Consider the following 25030-nt stretch of genomic DNA (forward strand, 5'->3'; position numbering starts at 1 on the left):
CCTGGATCGCTGGCGCTGTGGGGCAGCAGTGATAACCACTGTGACACCGTATCGCCCATTAGATCCTAAAGTCCAGAAATTCTGTGCTCCATTAATTGTAAAAACAAAATGTAAAGTTTTACCTGCGGAGTTGCTGCAAAATCACAGGTTTCCAGATCTTGAACCTCGCTCTTCTTACATTGTGTTCTCCCCAGTTCAACCTCAAGATAGTACTTCATCCCAGCAACAACCTGAAAGGAAGAAAACATGTTACAAAAAATCAAGCCCAAACAGGTGAAAACCATGAGGCATCAGCCCTAATGTCAGAATAATTTTCTGCAAAGGTTAATTCCACTCCTTACAATTCATTTCTGCATAAAATGTAATCCCTCGTAATCTGAATTAAGCACGGGCACATGGCCAAGAACTTTTTTTTAAAATTTAGAGCATCCATAATTTTTTCCAATTAAGGGGCAATTTATCATGGCCAATCCACCTACCCTCACATCTTTGGGTTGGGGGGGCGAAACCCACGCAGACATGGGGAGAATGTGCAAACTCCACATGGACAGTGACCCAGAGCCTGGATCAAACCTGGGACCTCTGTGCCATGAGGCAGCAATGCTAACCACTGCGCTACGTGCTGCCCAAGAATTTCTGTCAGAAATGTTAATTTTCACAATTTCAATTAAATAACTTAATCCTTCAACTGTTTTTACCATTCACAAATTATATTTTGGCTTGCCATTCACAATGTAACTCAATTTCCAGGCAATCCCACTGACTGACTTTGAAAGTGAAATTTAAACGCTGTCAGTACAATTTAGTCAGTGATTTAACAAAAGTTTGTGGTACAGTTTTCACTGGCAAATCAAAGTGTTATTTGTGACCATTGGGAAATGTCCATCAGTTCAAAGTTATTAGGCGGGATTCACTGTTGGCCATTGCCAGAATCAGGAAACACGACTGGGCGGAGAATTGGTTCTGATGCCAAAATTGTGGCGGGCTCTGGGTTCACGCCAAATCGCAATTCTCTGGTACCTTGACAGTGGCGTCAATGCGTTCCACTTCGCACAGTGAAAGCCATTGGCATACCATTAGCGGGCCTGACCCGGTATTCTCCGGGGGCCTCTGCGATTCGCTGCCTCCATTGGGGGGAATTCCCAATGGTGAGGTTCACTTGTGCTTTGTTCACTATTACCACCATGCTAACATGTCAGCCTTTCACCCCCTGCAAACAATGGATATTGGAATACAACATGCAACGGTGACTTTCGTCCTATTCGCCGCAGCCGTGGGGGATGAAGAGCCGACCGGCAACAGGCCAAAGAGGGGTAGGAGGATGTGCAGAGGAGGCACCCCATGAGGCTTTGTGTGTTTCGTCAGCACCCGTCATTCAAGGACCTACCAGACCAGGCATGCCGAAGACTCCAGCCAAGCAGGAGGACAGTGCGGCACATCTGCCAGATCATGACGGTCTGACAACGCGGGGGTAATGGGGAAGGACACCCGTTCTCAGTGGCCGTCAACTAACCCCGGTCGCCCTGAACATTTACGCCGTGAGCTCCTTCCAGGCGCCGAATGGGGACCTGTCCAGGATCTCACAGAGCTCGGTGCACAGTTGCACGTGCGACATCACAGAGGCCCCAAATGCCCAGTCAGCACAATTTCCACATTTCACCGTGGACCGAGCCCACAAGGATATACGGGCAGCAGGGTTCGCCGCCATCGTCCAGATGCCCTGGGTGCAGGGGGTGATTGACGAGAGGCATGTTGCCCTATGAGTGCCTGCAGATGACAGGCTGCTCTACACATCCAAAAGGGGTTCAACTCCATGGACGTGCAGCTGGTGCGTGACCATCAGATGTGCATCTTGCACACCCACGCCCGATACTTCATCCTGGCACACTCGACAATTCTCGGTTTCTTCAAGGCCGCTGAGGGGTTGGCTCCTGGACAACACGAGTTATCCACTGAGGTCTTGGCTGAAGACACCTAACTGGAGGCCACAGACCGACAAAGAGACCTGCTACAACAAGGCCAGGCAGCAACCAGGGGTATGATCAAGGGGTGCTTCGAAATCCTGAAGGTGCGGCGCAGGTGCCTGGAATGCTCTGGGGGGGGGGGGGGGGGGGGGGCTCCAGTATGGTGCTGGGAGGGTCACCTGCATTGTGGCGCCATTCTGCTGCATCCGCCACAATATCGCACAGCAGAGCAGCGACGTGTTGGAGAAGAAGGTTGAATGCCAGGCCTCCTCCAACGAAAAGCATGCGGGGGAGGGTGAGGATGGACAAGACACGTGGCCCAGGCAGGCACAGGAGGCTGCACAACGTATGCGCCAGGGCCAACGGGCATGGGATGCGCGGATTGCCTCCAGGTTCACCAACTGACCAATTGGCTGGTGGTGGTGGTTTGGGACGGGGGGGGGGGGGAAGAGAGAGAGAGCACACTGGCCAGGGACATGGGCACCACATCCCACCTGCAAACACCACCTCCTACCGCCACATCCCTCCGGCCTGCAAATCCCTCAGAGATATCTGCCACACTACAGGGTGCAGGCCCTGTGTTGGCAGAACAGTGGGTCTGGTCCATGGGATAGAGGTTGATGACAAACCGTGTGCTACAAACTCTGGTGCTCTGCATCATTTAGCAACGTCTGACTGCTGCTCACAGTAGCACTTTCCACCATCCAGCAGGGTGATCCCTGCACGCGAGCTGGCCATTCCATCACACAGTCCCATCAAATCCCCTGGGCTGGGGGGGGGGGGGGGGGGGGGGAGAGAGAACGGACGCTGGCTGAACTCTGAACTGCGGTCCCCGAGTCAAGCTCCCCCAATGTCCGCTCATTCCCACTCCTGCCCCGCACGCTCTCTTCGGCTAGTCCAGTCTCCTCACACCCCTTTGACTAGAGCATCGAGGCTTGTTTTATCATTGTGCACAGATGTTCACACCCCTTTGACTAGAGCATCGAGGCTTGTTTTATCATTGTGCACAGATGTTCACACCCCTTTGACTAGAGCATCGAGGCTTGTTTTATCATTGTGCACAGATGTTTAATGTGAAAACATATATACAAATTTGTGCCCTATTGGTCAGTGTGTATGCCTCTAATTGGGACAATGTGGATTTTATCAGGAGGTTGCTGGGGAAGATCTTCGACTTGGACTCGCACAAACTGATCATGGGTGGGGACTTTAACACAGACCTAGACATGAGCCTGGATCGGTAGTGTTCAAAACGGGCAGGTTGTCAGCGATGGCAAAGGAACTGAGAGGGTTCATGGAGCAAATGGGGGAAGCTGATCCGTGGAGATTTAGCTGGCCGTCGGCAAGGGAGTTTTCATACTACTCCCACGTACACAAGGTGTATTCCCGAATTGACTACTTTGTTGTGAGTAGGGACCTGCTGGCCGGAATAGTGGGGGCAGAATACTCGGCATTTTCCATATCGGATCATGCTCTGCACTGGGTAGATCTACAGATTTGTAAGGATAGCTTTCAGCGTCCACAATGGAGACTGGAAGTTGGATTGCTAGTGGACGAGGCGGTGTGTGAGACTCAGGAGATGCATGCAGAATTGCCTGCAGGTAAATGATAGAACATAGAAAATATACAGCACAGAGCAGGCCCTTCGGCCCATGATGTTGTGCCAAACCTTTGTCCTAGATTAATCATGGATTATCATAGAAGTTACAGTGCAGAAGGAGGCCACCCGGCCCATCAAGTCTGCACCGGCTCTCGGAAGGAGCACCCTACCAGAGGTCAACACCCCCACCCTTTCCCCATAACCCAGTAACCCCACTCAACACTAAGGGCAATTTTGGACACTAAGGGCAATTTATCATGGCCAATCCACCTAACCTGCATATCTTTGGACTATGGGAGGAAACCGGAGCACCCGGAGGAAACCCACGCACACACGGGAAGGATGTGCAGACTCCGCACAGTGACCCAAGCCGGAATCGAACCTGGGACCCTGGAGCTGTGAAGCAATTGTGCTATCCACAATGCTACCGTGCTGCCCTGAAGAACAAATTAATCTACACTCCATTATTCGACCATAATCCATGTACCTATCCAATAGCCGCTTGACGGTCCCTAATGTTTCCAACTCAACTACTTCCACAGGCAGTGCATTCCATGCCCCCACTACTCTCTGGGTAAAGAACCTACCTCTGACATCCCCCCTATATTTTCCACCATTCACCTTAAATGTATGTCCCCTTGTAATGGTTTGTTCCACCCGGGGAAAAAGTCTCTGACTGTCTACTCTATCTATTCCCCTGATCATCTTATAAACCTCTATCAAGTCGCCCCTCACCCTTCTCCTTCTAAATGAGAAAAGACCTGGCACCCTCAACTTTTCCTCGTAAGACCTACTCTCCATTCCAGGCAACATCCTGGTAAATTTCCTTTGCACCTTTTCCAAAGCTTCCACATTCTTCCTAAAATGAGGTGACCAGAACTGCACACAGTACTCCAAATGTGGCCTTACCAAGGTTTTGTACAGCTGCATCATCACCTCACGGCTCTTAAATTCAATCCCTCTGCTAATGAACGCTAGCACACCAGCTCTATCCACTGGAGTGGCAACTTTCAAAGATCTATGAACATAGACCCCAAGATCTCTCTGCTCCTCCACATTGCCAAGAACCCTACCGTTAACCCTGTATTCCGCATTCATATTTGTCCTTCCAAAATGGACAACCTCAGACTTGTCAGGGTTAAACTCCATCTGCCACTTCTCAGCCCAGCTCTGCATCCTATCTATGTCTCTTTGCAGCCGACAACAGCCCTCCTCACTATCCACAACTCCACCAATCTTCGTATCATCTGCAAATTTACTGACCCACCCTTCAACTCCCTCATCCAAGTCATTAATGAAATCACATGACCCAGAAACTGATCCCTGCTGTACACCACTGGTAACTGGGCTCCAGGCTGAATATTTGCCATCCACCACCATTCTCTGACTTCTATTGGTTAGCCAGTTCGTTATCCAACTGGCCAAGTTTCCCACTATCCCATGCCTCCTTACTTTCTGCATGAGCCTTCCATGGGGAACCTTATCAAATGCCTTACTAATATCCATGTACACGACATCCACTGCTTTACCTTCATTAACATGCTTGGTCACCTCCTCAAAGAATTCAATAAGACTTGTAAGGCAAGACCTACCCCATACAAATCAGTGCTGACTATCCCTAATCAAGCAGTGTTTTTCCAGATGCTCAGAAATCCTATCCCTTAGTACCCTTTCCATTACTTTGCCTACCACCGAAGCAAGACTAACTGGCCTGTAATTCCCAGGGTTATCCCTATTCCCTTTTTTGAACAGGGGCACGACATTCACCACTCTCCAATCCCCTGGTACCACCCCTGTTGACAGCGAGGACGAAAAGATCATTGCCAACGGCTCTGCAATTTTATTTCTTGCTTCCCATAGCATCCTTGGATATATCCCGTCAGGCCCAGGGGACTTGTCTATCCTCCAGTTTTTCAAAACACCCAGCACATCTTCCTTTCTAACAAGTATCTCCTCGAGCTTACCAGTCTGTTTCACACTGTCCTCTCCAACAATATGGCCCCTCTCATTTGTAAATACTGAAGAAAAGTAAAGTACTCGTTCAAGACCTCTCCTATCTCTTCAGACTCAATACACAACCTCCCGCTACTGTCCTTGGTCGGACCTACCCTCGCTCTAGTCATTCTCATATTTCTCACATATGTGTAAAAGGCCTTGGGGTTTTCCTTGATCCTCCCGCCAAGGATTTTTCATGCCCTCTCTTAGCTCTCCTAATCCCTTTCTTCAGTTCCCTCCTGGCTATCTTGTATCCCTCCAGCCCCCTGTCTGAACCTTGTTTCCTCAGCCTTACATAAGTCTCCTTCTTCCTCTTAACAAGACATTCAGCCTCTCTTGTCAACCATGGTTGCCTCACTTGACCATCTCTTCCCTGCCTGACAGGGACATACATATCAAAGACACGTAGTACCTGTTCCTTGAACAAGTTCCACATTTCACTTGTGTCCTTCCCTCACAGCCTATGTTCCCAACTTATGCACTTCAATTCTTGTCTGACAGCATTGTATTTACCCTTCCCCCAATTGTAAACCTTGCCCTGTTGCACACACCTATCCCTCTCCATTACTAAAGTGAAAGTCACAGAATTGTGGTCACTACCTCCAAAATGCTCCCCCACTAACAAATCCATCACTTGCCCTGGTTCATTACCAAGTACCAAATCCAATATGGCCTCCCCTCTGGTCGGACAATCTACATACTGTGTTAGAAAAGCTTCCTGGACACACTGCACAAACACCACCCCATCCAAACTATTTGATCTAAAGAGTTTCCACTCAATGTTTGGGAAGTTGAAGTCATCCATGACTACTACCCTGTGACTTATACACCTTTCCAAAATCTGTTCCTCCACATCCCTGCTGCTATTGGGGGACCTATAGAAAACTCCCAACAAGGTGACTGCTCCTTTCCTATTTCTGACTTCAACCCATACTACCTCAGTAGGCAGATCCTCCTCGAACTGCTGTTCTGCAGCTGTCATACTATCTATAATTAACAATGCCTGCCCCCCCCCCCCCCCCCCCCACCTCCTTTACCATCCTCCCTAATCTTATTGAAACATCTATAACCAGGGACCTCCAACAACCATTTCTGCCCCTCTTCTATCCAAGTTTCCGTGATGGCCACCGCATCGTAGTCCCAAGTACCGATCCATGCCTTAAGTTCACCCACCTTATTCCTGATGCTTCTTGCGTTGAAGTATACACACTTCAACCCATCTCCGTACTCTCCTTTGCCAGTGTTACCTTCCCCACTGTGTCACTACACGCTTTGGCGTCCTGAATATCGGCTTCCTTAGTTGCTGGACTACAAATCCGGAGATACTGGAGAAGTCTCAGCAGCGGTGCTCTGGGAGGCACTGAAGGCAGTGGTGAGAAGGGAACTGATCTCAATCCAGGCTCACAGGGACAAGACAGATGGGGCAGAAACGGACCGACTGGTTAGGGAAATTTTACAAACGGGCAGGAGCTATGCGGAGTCCCAGAGGCCAGAGTTACATACGAAACGACAGAGGCTGGAGGCCGAGTTCAGGGTGCTGACTAAAGGCAAGGCCGTAGAGCAGCTAAGAAAGGCAAAAGGTGCTATATATGAGCATGGAGTGAAGGCCAGCAGAATGTTCGTGCAACAACTAAGGAAGAGAGAAGCGGCTAGGGAGATAGGAAGGATAGCGGATGGGGAGGGAAATCTGGCGGGGGACCTGGCAGGGCTGAACAAGGTGTTTAGGGACCTTTATAGCAAGTTGTACACTTCGGAATCCCCCAGGGGACCCGAGGGGATGATGCGATTCCTGGACGGACTGACTTACCAAAGAGTGAGTAGGGGGTTGGTAGACGGCCTAGGGGCCCTGGTCAAGATCGAAGTTGTATTAGGGCGCCTGAAGGTCATGCAGTCGGGTAAAGCCCCGGGGCTGGATGGGTATCCGGTGGAGTTTTATAAAAAGTTTGCCGAGATAGTGGGGCCGGTGCTGATCAGGGTTGTTAACAAGGCAAGAGACAGAGGGGTTTTACCCCCGATGATGTCGCAGGCCACTATTTTGCTTATTCTGAAATGGGGTAAAGGCCCAGAGGCTTGTGGTTCTTACAGGCCGGTATCTTTGATCAACGTAGGACGCTGAGTTATTGGCCAAGATCCTGGCGACTAGAATTGAGGACTGCATACCGGACGTAATTGCGAAACACCAAACCGGGTTCGTAAAGGGTCGGCAACTGGTGCCCAATCTAAGAAGGCTGCTTAATGTGATTATGATGCTCCGGAGAGGAGGGAGGCAGAGATAGTGGTAGCTATGGATGGGGAAAAGGCTTTTGACTGGGGCGAGTGGGACTATCTGTGAGAGGTGCTGGAACAGTTTGGGTTCAGGGAGGGGTTCATTGACTGGGTTAGGCTGTTATATCAGGCTCCAGAAGCTGGTGTAAGGCCGAATAGGATGACATCAGACTACTTCAGACTGCAACGTGGTACAAGATAGGGTTGCCCTCTCTCCCCACTGCTGTTCGCACTGACCATTGAGCCCCTGGCAATTGCTCTGAGAGTTTCAAGGGACTGGAAAGGACTGGTCCGGGGGAGTGGAGCATAAAGTCTCGCTATACGCAGGTGACCTTCTGTTATACGTATCGGCAGGGATGGACGGTATCATGGAAACCCTGAGGGAATTTGGCCAGTTTTCAGGATATAAATTGAACATGGCTAAGAGCGAGTTGTTCGTAATTTAGGCGAAGGGGCAGGAGAATAGGCTGAAGGGGTTGCCGTTCAGGCTGGTAGGAGAAATCTTTAGATACTTGGGGATACAGGTGGCACAGGACTGGGGCAAGTTGCACAAGTTGGGCAGCACGGTAGCATAGTGGTTAGCATAAATGCTTCACAGCTCCAGGGTCCCAGGTTCGATTCCCGGCTGGGTCACTGCCTGTGCGGAGTCTGCACGTCCTCCCCGTGTGTGCGTGGGTTTCCTCCGGGTGCTCCGGTTTCCTCCCACAGTCCAAAGATGTGCGGGTTAGGTGGATTGGCCATGCTAAATTGCCCGTAGTGTCAAAAAAAGTAAGGTTAAGAGGGGGGGGGGGGGGGGGGGTTGTTGGGTTACGGGTATAGGGTGAATACGTGGGTTTGAGTAGGGTGATCATGGCTCGGCACAACATCGAGGGCCGAAGGGCCTGTTCTGTGCTGTACTGTTCTATGTTCTATGTTCTAAGTTAAACTTGTCCCAGTTGGTGGAGCAAGTGAGGGACGAGTTCAGAGGTGGGATGCGCTCCCGCTGTCACTAGCGGGGAGGGTGACGACCGTTAAGATGACGATTCTCCCGAGATTCTTGTTAACATTTCAGTGTCTCCCCATTTTCTTCCCGAGGTCCTTCTTTAAGAGGCTGAATAAAATTATCCTGGGATTTGTCTGGGCGGGGAGGTCCCCGCGGGTAAGGAAGGTAATGCTCAAAAGGAACAAAGGGGAAGTGGGGCTGGCGTTGCCGAACTTCAGCAACTACTACTGGGCGGCCAACATAGCGAGGATAAGGAAATGGATGGTGGGTACGGGGTCGGTTTGGGAGCGGATGGAGGCTGCTTCGTGCAGGGGCACTAGTTTGGCAGCCCTGGTTATGGCACCTCTGCCTATAGTTGTAGCGTCTCTTCGGATCTGGGGCCAGTGGAGGAGGCACATTGGGGAAGTGAGAGCATCAGTGTGGACCCCAATCTGCAGCAATCACCGATTTGCCCCGGGGAACATGGACGGTGGATATCGACTGTGGCAGAGATTGCGAGGGTGGGTGATCTGTTCTTAGAAGGGAGCTTCCCAAGCATGAGGGCGTTGGAGGAGATGTTTGGGCTGGCAGGAGAAATGACTTTACTTACAGGTGCAGGATTCCGTGCGCAGGCTGGTGCCGTCCTTCCCATGCCTCCCGCCAAAGGGGAGGCAGGACAGGGTAGTATTGATAGGAGAGGTAGGTGATGGTAGAGTCTCAGATATTTACAAATAACTAATGGGAGCATAGGATACACAGACTGAGGACCTGAAGCTTAAGTGGGAGGAGGAGCTCGGGGGGAGATGGAGGACGGTATATGGACAGATGCTCTGAGCAGAGTAAACATGTCCGCAACATGCGCCAGGCTCAGTCTGATCCAGTTTAAGGTCGTGCACCGGGCCCACATGACGGTGGCCCGGATGAGTAAATTCTTCGGGCTGGAGGACAAGTGTGCCTGATGCACCGGTGGGCTGGCCAATCACGTCCACATGTTCTGGTCGTGCCCTAAACTCAGGGGGTACCGGGAGGGTTTCGGGGACATCATGTCCCAGGTTTTGAAAACTGGGGTGGTAATGAGTCATGAGGTGGCAATCTTTGGGGTGTCGGAGGACCTGGGAGTCCAGGAGGAGAAGGAGGCCGACATCTTGGCTTTGCTTCCCTGGTAGCCCGGCGACAAATACTGTTGGCATGGACGGACTCAAGGCCCCCGAAGATCGAAGTATGGCTATCGGACATGGCGAGCTTTCTCGGTCTAGAGAAAGGCAAGTTCGCCTCGAGAGGCTCACTATCGGGGTTCGCCCGGAGGTGGCTGCCATTCATTGACTTCTTCACACGGAGAATTAATCTTCGGGGGGGGGGGGGGGGGGGGGGGGGGGGGGGGGGGGGCTAGGGTAGAGTGGGGGGGGGGCTAGGGTAGAGTAGAGCAGGGGGTGGTTTAGCAGGTCCTTGTGAGAATGGAGTTATGGTTTGTACTATGTGTTATTTGCTTTCCTTTCTGGACAGTAGTATACAATGTCATTGTTTTATATGCCAAAAATACCTCAAAATTGTTTTATTAAAAAAGATTTGTGCCCTAGCCCATCACTAAACTGTGCCCTGCACACGAGCCAACTTAACTGGTGTCTAATTTTCTGGCCATACTGTCCCGAACGCTACATCTAGATCCCCAGATGGTAAATCAGGAGTGGAGGCGGCCTGCTGTGTTTACTGCCCTGTGATGCGAGTCCCCTTTTGCGGGCGTCTTCTCGGGCGACTGGGCCTGGATGGGCCCAGCTGCTGCTCAGGTGTCCCAGGTGGCAGGCAACACGGTGGTGCAGTGGGTTAGCCCTGCTGCCTCATGGCACCGAGGTCACAAGTTCAATCTTGGCTCTAGGTCACTGTCCATGTGGAGTTTGCACATTCTTCCCATTTTTGCATGGGGTCACCCCCACAACCCAATGATGTGCAGGGTAGGTGGATTGGCAACACTAAATTGCCTCTTGATTGGAAAAAAAAGAATTGGGTACACTAAATCATTTTTTAAAGTATTGTGTCCCATTGTGGAAATATGTCAAGACCTTGGAGAGGGTGAAGGAGATTTGCGAAAATGCCATCCAGGGAAGAAGAACTTTATATATGGAGAGACTAGATAAACTGGATTGTTTTCTTTAAAACGGAGATCAATGGAAGATTTAATTGAGCTGGTTAGAATTGAGGAGTTTCGATAGAGCATACAGGGCAAAACTTTTTCCACTGTCAGCAAGGTTGGTTACAAATCAGCCTACATTTGTTTGATGCCTTTCATGAAGTCCCAAAGCATTTTATTGCCAATGAAGTACTTTGTTATAATAATCTTTATTGTCACAAGTAGCTTACATTAACACTGCAATGAAGTTACTGTGAAAAGCTCCAAAACACCATATTCTGGCACCGGTTCTTGTACAGAGGGAGAATTCAGAATGTCCAAATTACCTAACAGCACATCTTTCAGGACTTATGTGAGGAAACCGGAGCACCCGGAGGAAACCCAGGCAGATACAGGGAGAAAGTTCAGACTCCGCACAGACAATGACCCAAGCCGGGAACCGAACCCGGGGCCCTTGCGCCGTGAAACAACCGTGCTAACCACACTGCTATCGTGCCGCCCATGAATTGAATAGTCACTGTTGAAATATAGGGAACCCCAAGTCCCATAGCGAGCGCATTTAGCCACGTGTTTCCCGATGCACACAGTGCTGAGAAACACTCCCACTATTTAACCCGCCCCATGTTAGATAGAGGGCCTCAGCGGGGTTTCGCTTGACCAAGGCTACACATAGCACATTTTCTGCACTGAGGAGATCAGCCATTTTTAAATAGCGTCTTGATCTCTGGAGCCCCCCCGAGTGCCCCCCAAGCTCCAACTCACTATGAGGGGCTCCACCCCACCCCACACCTGCGCAGGACATCCCTGGTCCAATCGCCACTGCACAGAACATGCCAGTTTGGTACCTTGGCAGTGCCACCCAGGCACGTTGGCAGTGCCAAGTTGGTGGTGCCAGGGTGTTCCCCCTTCTCTGAGGAATGCATCTAGGAGACCCCCACGAGTGCCGTTCGTCTGGTACCCATTTGTGGCAACCAGTACTGAACGACACTTGCCCAAGGTCTCCGAGGCAAAGGGGATAGATTCCAACGCATCAGGTGCCTCGAGAAACTGAGAGATTAGCTGTCTCGCTCTAATATGCAGATTTGCTAAAAACGTATTTCCGCCCACAATGGGCGGGATTCACATCACAATGTCTCATGAGATTGCATTAGATCTCGCGAAGTGTTCCGAGCCGGGTAGATCCCGGGAGTGGGGTCTCCCGACTTCTATCGGCCACGTTGTGCTGCCTTTCAGTCGCAACGTGGCCGGTCGATAGCACCCATAGGAAACCCAGCAGCCTATTTGTATATAGCATGCTCCCAGAAATGGCAATATGAAAATGACCAGGTAACACGTTTTCATGATGTCGACAGAGATAAATATTGTCTGGGCACAAAGCAGAACTCCTCTGTTCTTCTTCAAAATCGTGCCAGTGAATCTTTTACACCCATAAAGCAGATGGACCTTGGGTTTGACGTCTCAGTCGAAAGATAGCACGACTGAGAATGCAGCACTTCCTCAGTATGGCACTAGAGTGTCAGCATCGATGTGTACCCTCAATCTCTGGAGTGATACCTGAAACCATCCTTGGGGACAGATTTAAGATAGCTGGGAAAAAAAGTAGAGTGGTGGAATGAGGATTTTTTTTTTTAAATGCTGAGTTATGTTGATCTTGAAGGCTTGTTTGGTGAATGGAGATTCAATGGCAACTTTGAAAATAAATTTTATAGACTCGAAGGAGAAATACTGCAGAGCTATGAGGCAAATAGCAGGGGAACAAGACTAATAGCAGCCAACGAAGACACAATGTGCTGCGATATCTCCCACAGTGCTGACTGAATCTATTATTTTCAGGTTATTCAGAACTGTTAATTAAATTTATAAGTAGAACCAGAAGAGAAATAGAGGAGAAAATACAGCAAGTAGGAGCAGAACCATTGCTGCGAGTTGCAACACACATTTAAACATATTTAAGAGTCAAAAGACTTGTCAATCATGAAGTAAAGCTCATGTGGGCGAGGGGAGGGGGACAATCTAGCTTAAAGTTAAAATCGAAGTTAGAAAAGTACAGTACATAGACCAGCTCCAGAGAAAATTGGCAAACAAGGGCACACAATATTCAGCTTTCACAGTGGACTATGTGTCACTTCCCCCCACCCTCACCAACTCCATTGCAAATGATGACAGGAGTTCTCAATAATTCAACCATACCCTCTCGATTTTACCTTCTCCTTTTATTCTGCTCAGAATGTCATCTTCAGCTCAGTGATAGCACTCATGTCTGAATCAGAAGATTCAAGACCTAGCCAAGGGCATAGCACATTGGTTAACACTGTTGCTTCACAGGGTTTAGGGCTCAATTGCCACTCTCTGTGTGGAGTCTGCACGTTCTCCGTGTCTGCGTGAATTTCCTCCGAGTTCTCCGGTTTCCTCCCACAAGTCCCGAAAGTCGTGCTTGCTAGGTGAATTGGACATTCTGAATTCTCCCACTGAACCCGAGGTTGTACCATCAGAGATGCCAATCCTTCTGTCCCCTCGGATCAATGCAAAGACTGCATTGTACCATTCGAAAAGAAGCAGTGGAGATACAATGAATAGACCTTTCATCCTAACCATTTTTTAATTATTTTTTTTGACACACTAGAACATGAGTCCAAATCATAATTACTCACACTGTTCCCCTATCTACTCAAAAAGTGAATATTGGCAGTATCTGTCTCAGCCATTAAACCCTAGAAGTGAATTCCACAACTTCAACTTTGAGGTTTCTTGGCTCTTAAAACCTTTTCCTGTCCCCATTCTGAATCCTGTACAGTATTTTATCCATTTCCCCTCTCTGCTGACTTCAACTACTGGAAACAGCGTGCTTCCTATCCTTTTACAATTTTAAACAATTACCACCCAGGAACCTAAATTGCTGCAATTTTGAAAAACAATGCAAGTTCCTTTTTGCATTTCCTCAAACTGGGCAATATGTGGAAATACTAAGTTACTGAAGGGAGCCGCCAGGAATGCATAGGTAAGTGTAGCCCCGGGGGAGAAGGACATGCCCAGGCAGTGCCAGTGCCAAGGGGATCCCTTTGATGGAGCTTCATTTGGGGGGGTGGGTGGGAGGAGCAAGAGTTCCCGTGTCCATGGGAGGAGTTCCCCTTGTGTGTGTGCATGTGGTGGGGGGGTGGGTTCTCTGTCCTTCATTTCTTACCGGAGGTCTTTTTAAAAAGGCGCGTCGATCTCAGGATTCCTGGCGTATCCGGCATTTTCCGACCCCACCTCAACAGCGTGATGGCGTAGGACACACCTGGGGAGGGATTCTGCCGTAATCAGAAGGGCGGGCAACTCCGGCGGGACGGAATGACGTGAACCACTCCGGCGTCGGGCCGCCCCAAAGGTGCGGAATCCTCCCCGGGCCATTTTTGGGGGGCCGGAGAATCCCGCCGCTGATTTCTTTCTTTAGGCGGCACAAAAATTCCACCCATTCTCTTTCACCACCACCAAAGTCTCTCCTGCCTGAACAGCATTTCCTCCATTGCCAACTGCCTGAAGCGGACCAAGATCATTCACAATCTCCATGCTACATCTGACCCACATCAGCTCCAAAAACGTACCAGCTCGATCACCCAAGACTAACTAGATCCACCTCCAGAACATCACCCAACTCGTTCCCTACCTCAGCTCATCCATGCCTAAGTTGCATCTAGATGCGATGATTCCATCAGTCTCCTGATTATCTCTATATCTTCTATTCTATATGAACGTCTGCTTATCCAAACTATAACACCTCTATCTTCACTTACATCCATCACTCCTGCATTTGCAGCCCTCCATTGACTCCAGGGGCTCAATTTTAAAATCTCAATCCTTCTTTAATTGTGTCCCTCCATGGCTTCAACATTCCTTTCTACATAATCTCCTGCAGTCTTTCGACCATCAAATATATCTGCACTCTTCCATTTCCTTGAGCATTCCCAATTTTATTTTTACATTTAGAGTACCTAATTCTTTTCTTCCAATTAAGGGGCAATTTAGAGTGGCCAATCCACCTACCCTGCACATCTTTGGGTTGTGGGGGCGAAACCCACACAACACGGGGAGAATGTGCAAACTCCACATGGACAGTGACCCAGAGCCAGGATTGAACCTGGGATCTCGGCGCTGTCAGGCAGCAATGCTAACCACTGCGCCACTGTGCTGCCCTGAGCATTCCCGATTTTAATCATTTCATAATTGACAACCTTGCCTTCAACCATTTGGTCTCTAAACCCAGGAATTTTCTCTCTAAACCTTTTCCACCTCTTTCTCCTGTAAAATTCTCCTCAAAACCTTACAGGCTGGATTCTCCACACCCTGCGCCAAAATCGTGCCCGCCGCCGGGAGAGTGGAGAATCCCGTTTCACGCATGGAAGCGGGACCAACGGCAGTTCCTTGATTCTTCGGCCCCCGAAAAGCACCGTACCACATAACAACCATCTGCGGCTTGAGGTCCGCCCCACCAATCTCCGCCCCCTACCGGCCGAAGTCCCGATGGCATATTTCTAATATGGGGCTGGATTCTCCCCTACCCGGCGTGACGGAGGGTGCCGGAGTAGGGGAGTGGCGCCAACCACTCAGGGGTCGCGCCTCCCCAAAGGTGGGGAATTCTCTCTACCTTTGGGGGCCAGCCCCGCGCCGGAGCGGTTTGCACCAGAAGACTGGCGCGAACACCCGGCGCCCCCGCCAGCAGGGCTGGCCGAAAGGCTTTCGCCGGTCGGCGCTTGCGCCGGCAGTGACGTCAGCGGCAGCTGGCCGCTGACGTCACTGCCGGCGCAATGTGGTGTTCACTTCCGCCTCCGCCATGGCGGAGGCCGTGGAAGAAACTAGTGCACCCAGGGCACTGGCCCGGCCCCTGATCGGGGGGCCCCGATCGCGGGCCAGGCCACCGTGGGGGCACCCCCCGGGGTCTGATCGCCCCTGCCCCCCCAGGACTCCGGGGGCCTGCTCGCGCCGCTCAGCCCGCCGTTTCAGAGGTGGTTTAAACCTCGGCGGCGGGAGAGGCCTCCCAGCGGCGGGACCTCGGCCCATCCGGGCCAGAGAATCGCCGCAGGTGCCTCTCCATCAGCGGGGCGATATTCCTGCCCCTGCCACTTCCCGGGTGGCGGAGAATCTCTGCCACGGCGGGGGTAGGAATTTAGGCGCCCCCAGGCGATTCTCCGACCCTGCTGGGGGTCGGAGAATTTTGCCCATGGTCCCAGCCGTTCGGGGGCGGGCCGATCGGAGAGCAGGGGGGCCTCATATGGGACTGTGTCTTTATTGTGAGGGCAGTCAGGGTCAGGTGCGAGGCTGATCAGGGGCACTATATCCACGGTCCAGCTCCGTGGTCAGAGTCCGCCATGGAGCACGGCACGGCCGACGGAGGGCACCACCGTGCGCAAGCGTGGCCTCTGACCCGGAAGTGCAGGATGGGCCATATCTGCAGCTGGAACTGCAAGTTTCACGACAGCTCCCTGTTATTCCCCTGCAGGGCTGTGAATCTGTGGTCTTTTGAAACCCGTTTTTCTGCTGTAAAAGACCACAGTTTTCACAATGGCGTGGGGACATAGTCCCTGAAATGGAGAATCCAGCCCGCCATCTTTCATAGAATCATAGAATTTACAGGGCAGGAGGCCATTCGGCCCATCCAGTCTGCACCAGCCCTTGGAAAGGATACCACCCCCAAGCCCACACCCCCATCCCATCCCATCCCCCCCCCCCACCGACCCAGCAACCCCACCAAACCGTTTTGGACATGAAAGGCAATTTATAGACAGTACAGCACAGAACAGGCCCTTCGGCCCTCAATGTTGTGCCGAGCAATGATCACCCTACTCAAACCCACGTATCCACCCTATACCCGTAGCCCAACAACCCCCCCCCCCCCTTAACCTGACACTATGGGCAATTTAGCATGGCCAATCCACCTCACCCTCACATCTTTGGATCATGGGAGGAAACCGGAGTACCCGGAGGAAAGCCACAAAGACACGGGGAGAAAGTGCAAACTCCACACAGAAAGTGACTGAAGCCAGGGGCGAAATTCTCCGACCCCCAGCAGGGTCGGAGAATCGCCTGGGGGGCGCCTAAAATCCCGCCCCCGCCGTGGCAGAGATTCTCCGCCACCCGGGAAGTAGCGGGGGCAGGAATCTCGCCACTCCAATCGGAGACGCCCCTGCAGCGATTCTCCGGCCCGGATGGGCCGAAGTCCCGCCGCTGGGAGGCCTCTCCCGCCGCCGAGGTTTAAACCACCTCTGGAACGGCGGGCTCAGCGGCGCGAGCAGGCCCCCGGGGTCCTGGGGGGGCGTGGGGCGATCGAACCCCGGGGCGTGCCCCCACGGTGGCCTGGCCCGCGATTGGGCCCCCCCCCTCAGAGTCCGGGCCAGTACCCTGGCTGCACTAGTTTCTTCCGCGTCCGCCACGGACTCCGCCATGGCGGAAGCGGAAGAGAACCCCACATCGCGCATGCGCAGACCGGCGAAAGCCTTTCGGCCAGCCCCGCTGCCGGGGCGCCGTTTTTTTGGGCCGGTCTTCTGGTGGCAACCGCTCCAGCGCGGGGCTGGCCCCCAAAGGTGGGGAGAATTCCCCACCTTTGGGGAGGCGCGACCCCTGAGTGGGTGGCACCACTCCCCTACTCCGGGACCCTCCATCACGCCGGGTAGGGGAGAATGCAACCCCAGGAATCGAATCTGGGACCCTGGAGCTGTGAAGCAAATGTGCTAACCACCGTGCTATCGTGCTTTAACCCAGATTTATCACCATCTGCCCTGATAGCTCCTCCCTACCAAGGATGTTTTAAAGAATAGCCTCTTGATACCCAGCTTGGGACATTGTAGGGTTTTACCATCTGTTTTTCAGCTCTAATAGGCATTAACCTAAACACACAGCACCTTTCCCCTTCCCCAGTTGCTTGTAGGGTTGTCAAACCTGCCCAGAGTTTGAAGGCAGATTCTCTTCCCAAACTCGGGCTCTTTTTATCCCTCGAGAAAGGAGTTGAACACTCGCCCTGTGCCAGGGGCTGAGTGTAGCGCAGCCCTTTACCTGATGCTGGGCAGATACGATCCTCACGATCTTGCTGGCGAACATGTCGTTGGAAGCCTTGTTGTACTCGGCGACGGCGAATTGCGCGGCAATCTGCACCTCGGGGCTGGTGGGGGACACGGGTTGGAGCCCTCCCAGCAGGGCATCCCGGTGGGACTCGGGGGACCCGCACGCCTGCGTACAAACAGCCGCCAAAACAACAGTCAGCACTCGACTCGTGCACATCTTCCTACCTTTTCAACACCCAACCGCCCGCAGGCTGCTTATTAAGGGAGCCGTGTGTGGGCGGGGCCAGCACGAAATCAGACCCGCCCCTACCCGGGGACGACCAATTGGAATGGGGTGGGAGGCGGGGCCACCTTAGGTTGGCATCGCAAGGGGCTGGATTCTCCAAGACACCGTGGTGAAATCGCGACCGGAGAATTGGCTCCGACGCTGAAAGTGGGCGTGATGGCGGTTTCGTGCCGATTTTGAATTCGCCGGACCTGACGGAATTGCGGGCACCAGCGATTCTGCACCCTGGATGGACCGATTTCTCAATGGTGTGTTTCTAACCACCTTTCAAAACCCGTGAAGCCAGTGTGCTGGCTGAGGTGGCTGCGAGAGGAGATAGGAGTTGGTGTGGGGGGACTGGGGGCTCCAGTATTGGACAATAGCCCTGCTTCCTGCGGGGGAGGGGGGGGGGAGCAGTCCGAGCAGCGAGGGAGCCCCCGACATGACAGGGCGGTGCCCACGCATCGAGCCCCATCTTGTTGTTCACCCACCCCGGCCCCGGGTGGACGGCAAGAAAACGCCCGTATGTGTGGGTGCCGCCCCCTCCCTGGCCACCCCACTCAACCGGCGACACTCACCAAGCGACCACCCAGGGCCACACAGACAGCAGCCACCAGTGAGGGCAGTGCGATCGAACGGTGGCCTTGGCAGCAGGGATGGGCGCCAGGACTGTGTTTAGCGACGGGTCCAGGATGCGGGGGTGGGGGGACATGCGTAGCTGGGACGCGCGCTGACAACTGGGGCGACCATGTAGTCCTTGGCACCCGGTCGTGCACAGGTGTATGCGCCATGATAACATTTTCTGTCCTCACCCCCTGCAGATTATCATGTTTGGTCACCAACCAGCGATGTTGGCCGCTGTGGCGGGAGCTGTTGCCCTGAATGCAGCCCTGTGGCAGCGTCAGCAGAGACAGCTCAGAAAGGAGGCAGAGGCTGGAGCAGAGGGGCGGGCTGCAGAGGGGCAGGTGGCAGCCACTCAGGCTGGAGGGCCACCCACGCGACAGGACAAGGAGGAGGGGTAGGTGGTGGAGGTCCCAAGGAGGCGCCGTATGAGGCCACGCGTCTACCATGACCGCATGTCTTTTGAGGACCTCCTGGACCGGGCCTGCAGAAGGAGACTGCAGATGAGCAAGGAGACTGTCGTGAAAATGGTGGAGTTTCACGACGGCGTCAACATTGGGCGGGATTCGCTCAGTCCGGGGACGGGCCAAAGAATCCCCGTGACTGGCGCGAATCGCACCATGCTGCCCCGACACCGGCACGCGATTCTCCGCAAAACGGAGAATTGGCGCCGGCGTGAACGGCGCAGCGCCGGTCACGGGCCACTCTACGTGGCCGGCCCGCTGATTCACGGGCTGGGATGGGCCGAGCGGCCGTCGTGAAAACGCCAAGTCCTGCCGGCGCCGTCCACACCTGCTCTCAGCCGGCGGGAACTCAGGGTTGAAGGGTCGGGTGGCAGCTTGTGGGGGGGAGGGGGAGTCCGACCCCAGCGGGGGCTTCCGATGTTGCCTGGCCCGCGATTGGGACCCACCGATTGGCAGGCCGGCCTCTCTGTCTCCAGAGGTGGTTCAAACCTCGGCGGCGGGAGAGGCCTCCCAGCGGCGGGACTTCGGCCCATCCGGGCCGGAGAATCACCGCAGGGGCCTCTCCGATCGGAGTGGCGAGATTCCTGCCGCCGCCACTTCCCGGGTGGCGGAGAATCTCGGCCACGGCGGGGGCGGGATTTTCGGCGGCCCCAGGCGATTCTCCGACCCTGCTGGGGGTCGGAGAATTTCGCCCCTGATCTGTGTGGGTCTCACTCCCACAACCCAACGCAAAGATATGCAGGGTAGGTGGATTGGCCACGCTAAATTGCCCATTAATTGGAAAAAAAGAATTGAGTACTCTAAATTTATATTAAAAAAGAGGTCCAGGAGCAGATCAGCAGGAGGCCTTGATAACTGCTCGCCCTGCACATTGAATGATTAGAGATAAGCACGGTGAGGAAAAATTACGTTCAGACATGAGGGAGAAGCTCTTCCAAGAATGTAGAATGGACCGCAACCCAGAAAGATGCATGAATACATGGAAAACAATGTGAGATTCCCAAAATTTAGTACTATGATTGCATGCCCAAATCCTCAGTGGGGCTTTAACCAACAATTTTTTTCCCAAAAATTTAGAGAATCCAATTCATTTTTTCCAATTAAGGGGCAATTTAGCATGGCCAATTCATCTACCCTGCACATTTTTGGGTTGTGGGGACGAAACCCACGCAAACACAGGGAGAATGTGCAAACTCCACACGGACAGTGACCCAGGGCCGGGAACGAACCTGGGACCTCGGTGCCGTGAGGCAACAGGGCTAACCCACTACGCCACCGTGCTGCCTCTTTAACCAACAATCTTTGACTCAAATGTGTATGCTGCCAACTAACCCAAGCTGATCCAAATTATTTTGCACATTTGTAAAATATTCACAGTGACACCGTCTAAAATCAATAATCAGTTATGCAGTAAATGAGAAACGAGTGGTTAAGGTCTGGAATGCTCTGCCTGAGAATGTAGTGGATGCAGATGCAAGAAAGGCCTTCAAAAGAGAATTGGATAAATATGTGAAGAGAAAAAAATTGAAAGGCTACAGAGAAAAGGCAGGGTAGTGGGACTAGGTGAATTTCTCTTGCAGAGAGCCACATGGACACAACAGGTTGAATGATTGTTTTCTGTGTCGTATCCATTCTATATTTCCATAGAAGTAGATGAGGGAGAAAATAACAAAAAGATATGCTGCTGGGGGATGAAGCCAGTAGAGTGAGCGGAAGCTCATGTGGAGAGCATTAACACTGGCATGGAATAATTGGGCGGAAGACTGGTTTCTGTAAATTCTATGTAATATTGTTTAGCTTTGGCCATAGAATGGACAGATGATCAAGACAATGATGAATTGACTCACATACCACAACGTCAGGTAGCATTCTTCATCCTGATACCCAGTGGTCCCAGGAAAGATAGATAAATGGGTGTCCACAGTGGGAGTGGCATCAGCATGTCAAATAGGGTTCCAGCACTAGATTCTAAAACAAGGGGAGTAGAGATCCTGATTAATAAGCTGGTGGTGTTTGAAGTGGAAGCATAGTGGCGGACTCAGAGGGCAGGTAAGTTATGGTGAGTGGGAAGTTAGAGGGGATACCGGTGGTACTGGTGAACATTTATGCACCGAACTGTGACGATGTAGAGTTCATGGGGTGGGTATTGGGGAAAATTCCTGATCTGGACTTGCATTAGCTGATTATGGGGGCGGGAATTTAACACTGTTATGGATCCAAGGTTGGATCAGTCAAGTTTGAGGACAGGGAGGGTGCCAGCCGCGGCGAAGGGGTTTATTGAAAAGATGGGAGGGGTAGATCCGTGGAGGTTTGGGCAGCCGAGATCGAAGGAGTTTTCTTTTTTCTCCAATTTCACAAAGTGTACTCCCAGATTGACTTTTTCGTCGTGGATAGGACGTTATTGGCGGAGGCGGTAGATGCCGAGTACAAGGCGATAGTAGTGACGGATCATGCCCCACACTGGATGGATGAGCAAGGAGGGGGGACCAGTGCCCGCACAGGAGACTAGATGTAGGACTATTAGCGGAGGAGGAGGTGTGTGAGTGCGGGTGAGAGAGGCCTGTGGTGGTATGACTAGGAGCGCTGCCATTGGTGCAGAGCACCGGTTTCCCATTGGCTCTGGCTGGTCATGTGCCTCTCGTCTGATTGACTGAGACTAGTCATGTGACTGCTCACCAATTGGTCGAGAGGCTAGTAGACACCGCCTCCAAGGCGGGGTATAAGTACCCAGAGGTCCCGGCGGTCGGCCTTTCATTGTAGTCGACCACCGGACTAATATCTAGCTGATTAAAGCCTAAGTTTGGACCTTCATCATGTCTCGCGTCCAATTGATGGTACATCAATTTAATCAGCTAGAATTTTGAAATGGAGCTACGCGTCAAGCCTGACTGCCTCCGCACCAGCCCGCATGCTTCGAACGCGCCTGTAACCTTTAAACATTGGCTTGCGTGTTTCCACAGTTACCTGACGACTGCAGCCAGCAAGCCCACCAAGGAGCAGAAACTCCACATCCTCCACTCGTGCATGGGCACGGCGGTATACTCAATGATTGAGGACGAACAGGATTATGACGCGGCTATGGATCTCCTGAGAGGACACTTTCTCCGGCCGGTCAACAAAGTATATGCACGGCATCTCCTGGCTACTAGACAACAGTTCCCTGGTGAGTCCCTCGACGAGTTTTACCGGGCCCTCGCGGCTCTGGGGAGAAATTGCGCCTGTCCCCAAGTTTCTGCGACAGAGCACATGGAACTTTTAGTCAGAGACGCTTACGTTGCCGGCATGCAATCCTCTTCTATCCGCCAGCGATTACTGGAAAAGGACGCCCTCAGCCTAGCTGAGGCACGGACCCTCGCAACCTCCATGGAGGTCGCCGACCTGAACGCCCGCGCCTACGCCCCCAGCCGCGCGGCAACCCCTTGGGCTTCATGGCATGCACCCGCCCCGTCCTCCGCTGACCCCGACCCTCCTCAGGCCTGCGCTGCGGGACGCTCCGACAAGCTTGCGGGGCCCCGCTGTTATTTTTGCGGCCTCTCCAAACACCCCCACCCGCGCTGCCCAGCCCGCTCCGCTCTGTGCAAGAGCTGCGGGAAGAAAAGCCATTATGCTGTGGTCTGCCAGACCAAGTCGGTCGCTGCTATCCCGCGCAGCAACCGCGGATCGCCCCTCCCCCCGGGCCCCCCTAGGGCCCAGCGCGGCACACAGATCTCTCCACCCCGCCTCCCGGCCCCCGCATCCAGCCAACGGGCCACCCTGCCCCCGCACCAGGCTGCCCCGATTGGCCCGCAGACACCGCTGACCCTGCCCCCAACCGCAACGAGGTTCCCGCGGGTGCCACCATCTTGGGCCCCGCACACCGCCAGTTTGGGGCCCTGGCTCCACGTGCGGGCCCTGGGCGCCGCCATCTTGGGGCCCCGACTCCACGTGCGGGTCCCGGGCGCCGCCATCTTGGGCCGACACAGAAGGCCCTGCCAGCGACTACTCTGCCAGCAATGACAACCAGGAAGTCTCGCCACGACTTGCTTCAATCACCCTCAACCAGTCGCGACCACGCATGCTCGCCAAGACGACAACGCAGATCCAGCTCAACGGGCACGAGACGCATTGCCTACTGGACTCCGGAAGCACAGAGAGTTTCGTCCACCCCGACACGGTAAGACGCTGCGCGCTCTCCGTCCATCCAGTCAAACATAAGATTGAGCTAGCCTCAGGTTCGCACTCCGTCCAGGTCACCGGGTGCTGCATAGCGGACCTCACAGTCCAGGGGAGGGTTTTCAAGAACTACAAACTCCTCATCCTCCCCCGTCTCTGCACATCGGCACTCTTAGGACTGGATTTCCAGTGCAACCTGCAGAGCTTGACATTCCAATTCGGCAGCCCTATTCCCCCGCTTACTGTCTACAGCCTCACGTCCCTCAAAGTGAACCCCCCTTCCCCAGATTGTAAACCCGTCGCCACTAGGAGCAGACGATACAGTGCCGAGGACCGGACCTTCATCAGGTACGAGGTCCAGAGGCTAATACAGGAAGGAGTCATCGAGGCCAGCAACAGTCCCTGGCGAGTCCAAGTGCTGGTAGTTCGGACTGGGGAGAAAAACCGGATGGTCATTGACTACAGTCAGACCATCAACAGGTTTATGCAGCTGGACGCGTATCCTCTCCCCGTATTTCCGACCTGGTTAACAGGATCGTGAAATACAAAGTCTTTTCCACGGTGGACCTTAAGTCCGCCTACCACCAGCGCCCCATCCGCGCGAGTGACCGCAAGTACACCGTGTTTGAGGCAGATGGGCGCCTCTATCACTTCCTAAGGGTTCCACTCGGTGTCACAAATGGGGTCTCGGTCTTCCAACGGGAGATGGACCGAATGGTCGACAAACACGGTTTACGGGCTACCTTCCCGTATCTCGATAACGTCACCATCTGCGGCCACGACCAGCAGGACCATGACACCAACCTCCGAAAATTCCTCCAAACCGCAAAACTGCTTAATTTAACCTACAATAAGGATAGGTGCGTATTTAGCACCGACCGCCTAGCCATCCTTGGCTACGTAGTGTGTAACGGAGTGATAAGCCCCGATCCCGAACGCATGCGCCCCCTGATAGAACTTCCCCTTCCCAACACTCTCAAATCCCTCAAACGCTGTCTGGGCTTCTTCTCTTATTACGCCCAGTGGGTCCCTAACTACGCCGACAAAGCCCGTCCTCTCATCCAATCCACCTCCTTTCCCTTGTCGATGGAGGCCCGCCAGGCCTTTAGCCGCATCAAAGCGGATATCGCAAAGGCCTTGATGCATGCTATCGACGAGCCCCTCCCATTCCAGGTCGAGAGCGACGCATCTGACGTAGCTCTGGCGGCCACCCTGAACCAAGCGGGCAGACCCGTGGCCTTCTTCTCCCGGACCCTCCACGCTTCCGAACTCCGCCATTCCTCGGTGGAAAAGGAGGCACAGGCCATAGTGGAAGCTGTGCGATACTGGAGACACTATCTGGCCGGCAGGAAGTTTACCCTCCTCACAGACCAACGGTCAGTAGCCTTCATGTTTGATAATGCACAGAGGGTAAGATAAAGAACGACAAGATTTTGCGGTGGCTGATCGAGTTGTCCACGTACAACTATGATATCTTGTATCGTCCTGGGAAGCTCAACGAGCCTCCTGATGCCCTGTCCCGCGGTACCTGCGCCAGCGCACAGGTCGACCGCCTTCGCGCCCTCCACGCGGGCCTCTGCCATC

At 53.1% G+C, this 25030-nt stretch overlaps 1 protein-coding gene across 1 annotated transcript in view; it reads right to left on the reverse strand.

The window, feature by feature from the left end:
• LOC119970022 (cyclin-dependent kinase-like 4) overlaps positions 1–25030 on the reverse strand; it is a 226165-nt gene that overhangs the window by 13060 nt on the left and 188075 nt on the right. The window contains exon 11 of the mRNA XM_038803982.1: positions 123–230. Within this exon, the coding sequence (XP_038659910.1) occupies positions 123–230 (108 nt within the window). The remainder of the gene's footprint in view (positions 1–122; positions 231–25030) is intronic.

Source organism: Scyliorhinus canicula, chromosome 1 (genome assembly GCF_902713615.1).
Source record: "Scyliorhinus canicula chromosome 1, sScyCan1.1, whole genome shotgun sequence".
NCBI classification, from domain to species: Eukaryota; Metazoa; Chordata; class Chondrichthyes; order Carcharhiniformes; family Scyliorhinidae; genus Scyliorhinus; species Scyliorhinus canicula.